The 5,643-nt window shown below is 39.0% G+C and overlaps 1 protein-coding gene across 1 annotated transcript; it reads left to right on the top strand.

The window, feature by feature from the left end:
- Positions 1-1,744: 1,744 nt before the first annotated feature.
- On the top strand, positions 1,745-3,234 carry gp1bb (glycoprotein Ib platelet subunit beta). The gene is made up of 2 exons (XM_083913020.1): positions 1,745-1,784; positions 2,442-3,234. Exon 2 carries the CDS (start codon positions 2,454-2,456, stop codon positions 3,075-3,077), a length of 624 nt encoding a protein of 207 aa, XP_083769146.1. The 5' UTR covers positions 1,745-1,784; positions 2,442-2,453; the 3' UTR covers positions 3,078-3,234.
- The last annotated feature ends 2,409 nt before the right edge of the window (positions 3,235-5,643 follow it).

Below are 5,643 nucleotides of genomic sequence, written 5' to 3'. Positions count from 1 at the left end.
GTGTGTGTGTGTGTGTGTGTGTGTGAGTGTGTGTGTGTGTGTGTGTGCCGATGCTGAGGAACAGTACATATTTTGCCTGAAGGCTGTGAGCTCAGTCTGTGCCCCATTTATAAAAGTGTGACAAATAAACTCTTGTTTCTCGTCCATCTGCATCGTTTCTCTGAATCTTACAGAGTTGTACATTAAGGCAGAGTGAGCGCAGCAGCTGCACCCCCAACATCACCAACATCCCTCCGTCACTTCCGGCTGTCAAAGCTGAAGGGAAAAAACCCATTATCTGCTGATTCATGTTTATCTCCTGCAGCCATTCATCCTCTGAACGGCACACAGTGTCTTCTCCCTGTCAGTCAGGGCGGACATAACATTAACATGAGCGAGAGAAATGTCTTTTTACGAGAACTTTGGCTCACAAATGTTTTATTTGTAATATTCAGTGTCAGGAGAAGCACTCAGATCTTTTAGTTAATTAAGAAAATACTATAATTAGAAATGCTCTGTTACAAGTGGAAGTCAGTCAATTTCAGAAAAGTAAAATTAGTCATTATTTCAGAATCGTATTGATTGATTTCCATTGCAGTCTTCAAATATTTAATTTCACAACAAAGTTATTTTACAGCTTGGTCTTATTCTCCCTTCTCTTCCAGTCTTGACAAATAAAATCTGCTACAAACGGCACAACTCAAGAAAGAAATCAACGTGAATGAAGGTTATTGTAGTAAAAAAGGACAGTAAAACAAAAGAAGAACGTTATTCTCAGTTTCACACGACAAAGATCATTAAACCAAAACACTTTATATTATTATTATTATTATTATTATTATTATTATTATTATATTATCATATTATAATCACTGATGCATCACTACGTCACACAGGTGCAGCTAATTTTAAGTACTTTATTTACGGCCAACTAGCTTGACAATTTCACTTCAATATCTTATTCTATTTTATTTATTAGTTGATTTTATTTTGTATTATTATACAATCTGAATCTGCAAAGTAAAATTATCAAATGAATGAGGTACGAAATTCAATATTTGCCTCTGAATTGTAGTTTTGAATCTTAAAAGTATAAATTAGCAGCAATACCTCAAACTTGAGTGAACCACCACTGGTAATTATCTGATATTTATCATGATACAGACCAGTGTTTTAAATACACTTTATGCAGGTTTATAATTTCCTATTAATTTAAAAGAAAAATGGTGCCAATACAAGAGAAAGCAGACGTTTCCTTAAAAGAAAATCTTCATTCATTTCAAGTAAAGATTAATTAATTATTAGAAACTTTATTCTCCCCTTATATTGCTTTTTGCTTGCTTAACAAGCAATGTCACCTTTTTGCATGTGTAGCGGACCTGTTGTGATCTGACACCAGCAATTAATTACAATAAATGTTAATTATAAGTGTACTAACTTAACATGTCTCTTTTTCAACTGTAATTAATATAAACTGGCGTCCTCTCCAGGGTGTATCCCACCTCACGCCTGATGTCAGCTGGGATCGGCTCCAGCCCCCCCGCGACCCCGACAGGGACAAGGGGTTGAAAATGAATGAATGAATTATTATTTCCAGAGAACTTCCTACAGTATAAATTAATTAGAAATGACGTCCCCCAGAGATAAAGAGTTACTGAGATACTTCCTTTGCTGCTCTGTGTGTGTGTGTGTGTGTGTATGTGTGTGTGTGTGTCAGGGGTCTTTATCAGTTAGTGGCAGCTGTGACACACACACACTCTGCCTCTCGGAGCGAAACACAGTCCTGAAGCCACGCAGCACTGAAGGTAAATTACTCCTCAGACTTCTTTAACACTTTTTCAGTTGCTCTCTTCAACATTATTGACACTAAAACACAGTTTTCAAACAGCGGTGTCAAAGTGTCCTTGGACAAAACACTGAATGATGTGTGAATGTGGTTTGAATGTAACAAGTTTAAAAGCAACTTGAGTGGTCAGAAGAGAAACGTGTTGTAAGTACAAAACTATTTACTGTTCTCCTTCTCCTCCTCCTCCACTTCCTCTCCTAATCTTCCTCTTCTCTTCCTTCTACTCCTCGTCTTCTCCATCTCATCTTCTTTTTCTTCTTCTTCTCCTCCTCCTCTCCTCTCCTTGTCCCCCTCCCTTCCTCCTCTCCTCTCCTTTCCTCTCCTCTCTTCTCCTCTCCTCGTCTCCTCCTCTCCTCGTCTCCTCCTCTCATCGTCTTCTCTCTTGTCTCTCCTCTCCTCTCCTCACCTCTCCTCTCTTCTCTTGTCTCTCCTCTCCTCTCTCCTCCTCTCTTCTCGTCTCTTCTCTTGTCTCTCCTCTTCTCCTCTCCTCTCTTGTCTCTCCTCCATTCCTCTTTTGTCTCTCCTCCTCTCCTCTCTTGTCTCTCCTCTCCTCTCTTCCTCTCCTCCTCTCCTCTCCTGTCTCTCCTCCTCTCCTCTCCTCTTCTCTCCTCTCCAGTGATTGGTAACCATGAAGGGGCTCCTGCTCCTGTGTCTTCTCCCCTTGTTTGGAGGTCAGAGGTCATCAGCATGCCCCCACCTTTGCTCCTGTCATGGCGGTCAGGTGGACTGCAGCGGCAGGTCTCTCACCTCCTCCTCGCTGCCCACTAGTTTCCCAGCGGGGACCACCTCCCTCCAGCTGCACAACAACCGTCTGACCAGCCTCCCTAACGGGCTCCTGGATGAGTTGACCTCGCTGCGCTCAGTCTCCCTTCATGGTAACCCCTGGGAGTGTGACTGTGGCGTGCTCTACCTGCGAGCCTGGCTGCTGCATAAGCCTGCCCCTCTCACTTCACACCTGGGCGTCAACTGCAGCTCCCCTCCCAGCCTGAGAGGGCGGCTGGTGGCGTACTTAACGGAGAAGGAGGTCCTGGAGTCCTGCCACTACTGGTACTGTGACCTGGCTCTGGCCTCGCAGGTGTGTCTGCTCGTGTTTGTGGTGGTGCAGGCGGCCCTGCTGGTGGCTCTCATCGTGTTGCTGAGGAGGTTCGAGATGCTGTCCAAAGAGGCGAGGAGAACCACGGAGGAGAGCTTCACCGCCGGGGAAGGTCACAGGGAGAATGAGTACGCTCCTTTAAAGGACAGCAGCATCTGAGATGGAGCTGTGGTGTGCGATTGATAGTTACCAAAGTGAAGAAGAGGAGCTGTTTATTTATTTGCACATTAGAGAGAAAATCCCTCTGATACTACCAAACTATTTAGTTTGCCAGAAACAGATTCAGTAAGTCCTAATTAGGGCTGTTTCATGGAAGGTACCAGTATCAGATAGATAGATAGATAGATAGATAGATAGATCGATAGATAGATAGATAGATAGATAGATAGATAGATAGACAGACAGACAGACAGACAGACAGACAGACAGACAGACAGACAGACAGACAGACAGACAGACAGACAGACAGACAGACAGACAGACAGACAGACAGACAGACAGACAGACAGACAGACAGACAGACAGACAGACAGACAGACAGATAGATAGATAGATAGACAGATAGATAGATAGATAGATAGATAGATAGATAGATAGATAGATAGATAGATAGACAGACAGATAGATAGATGGCCGACAGACAGACAGACAGACAGACAGATAGATAGATAGATAGATAGATAGATAGATAGATAGATAGATAGATAGATAGATAGATAGATAGATAGATAGTATAAGAGAGTTCCAGCATCAGTTTGACTGAGTTCAGTACTCTTACGGCCTGTAGGATAAAGCTGTTGCAGGACCTTGTTGTCCCGCTCTTCATGCTGCAGTACCTCCCCCCAGATTCAGCAATGTAAACAGTCCATGTTGTGTGTCAAACTAGATAATTAAAGAAAAAACTTTTTGGATCGGTACTCAGTATTGGCGAATAAGAAAGTTCAGGTATGACAGAAACAGGTACTGAAACATGGTCCTAATATGTGGCCTCAAATGCAGTATGACAAAAATAAAAGGATGTCTGATCGGTCACATTTCGCAGCATGCTTCTCTGTCTGTTCCGACCCACAATCCTTTGTGCAGCATATATGAGCAAGAGGGTCAAAGTTCAAGTCATGCAACAGTACTTTGTAAGTGCAGTTGCAATACATACTAAAAGTAAAAAAGAAAAGGTGTGTGATATGATACTAATATGAAGACAGTGTTTCTCACATGCATTTGTGTTTCAGACTAATTACAAATGTGAATGACAAATTACAGGAAGCCCCTGAATAAATAATAAATGAGTAGAGAACGAAAACTAATGCACATACACACAAACAGGAAACAAGTGAAATGGTTTGATAAGAGTGTAAATTATTTAAATTATGTGAATCATACCGCAACACAATTTCAACTGAGCACCTATAGATTTGTGATGCCAGCACTGAGACACATTATGTTGTATTTTCCTCTAATTTGTCACCCATCTACACCATCCTGTAGAATAAGTGAAAAGACAGATTAAATATAATGTGCTAGGGCCTGACCGATAAAGGATTTTGAGGCTGAATGTTGTTATTTGAGGAAATTTTGTTAAGAAAGCTAAATATGGTTAAACATTTGTGACCAGGATATGTACTGATCAGGACATTTTGTGCCAGTAAAGTGCTAGAAAGTGCTAGAAAATATGCAAACTACTACAGACATATCACTTTGTTAACAGTAATACATTCATACCATTATACATCTGTGTTTACCTAATATCAGTTGATAATATTGCATATGGCTGCATTTACTACAGTTACCCACAATAAACTCTTGTTATTAACATGCTTATAGTGATCACATGAAGAAATGACACTATATTTAATTAAGGTTTGACAACACATGCTCGTTCTGTCTATTTTCATGATGTATAAAAATGTTTTTATACCACCTTTATTTGAGATGTGAGCAAACAAAAACATTAACCGAAAAAACTAAATGAGAAAAAATTATTTCAGATTTTATTTCAGATATAGTAATTTGCCATCTTATAATAATTTAGAGTGAAATTGGTTAATCAGAAAAAATGAAGATGTTCGATATTTTTTGGAACAATATTCAGATGTTTTAAACACAAACCAAATGAAACAGGTGTAATTCTCCTGCTAAAATGTTTTTACCTGATGGTTATTTTATGTTTTTTATTGTTTTATCATAAACTTTATGATTATCTGCCTTTATGTTAAGCACTTTGTGTTTCTTTTCTTTTTCACGAATTGTTCTATATAAATAAAATATACTATTATTATTATTAATTATTATTATTAGCCTGTGAATATTCTCATTTGTCCAGGTCATCGTTATCCTCAAAGCAATTTCAGTCGAAAGCAACTGGACTTGGTTATTTATATATATATATATATATATATATATATATATATATATATATATATATATATATATATATATATAAATATATATATCTTAGAGGTAATACATCCCTAACCCTAGACAAATAACCAAGTCCAGTTGCTTTTGACTGAAGTTGCTTTGAGAAGTCTTAAACTTTATTGTTCTTTTCAACTTTATTGTTCTTTTCAACAGCTTACAAAACATATCTGTCCATAAATTAAATTGTATGAAAGACAAAATACTAGTTAGTATCATGCATAAAAAAGTTTGGTATCGAGGATTATTTTTCTTTGTAGCGGAACCTTTCTGCGGAGACAACGTTTCAGCGGCGGACAGGTTTAGCTGA

Source organism: Echiichthys vipera (genome assembly GCF_963691815.1).
Source record: "Echiichthys vipera genome assembly, chromosome: 4".
In the NCBI taxonomy this organism is placed as follows: domain Eukaryota; kingdom Metazoa; phylum Chordata; class Actinopteri; order Perciformes; family Trachinidae; genus Echiichthys; species Echiichthys vipera.
The sequence above is the reverse complement of the archived record's forward strand: the minus strand, read 5'-3'. Positions and strand labels throughout refer to the sequence as shown.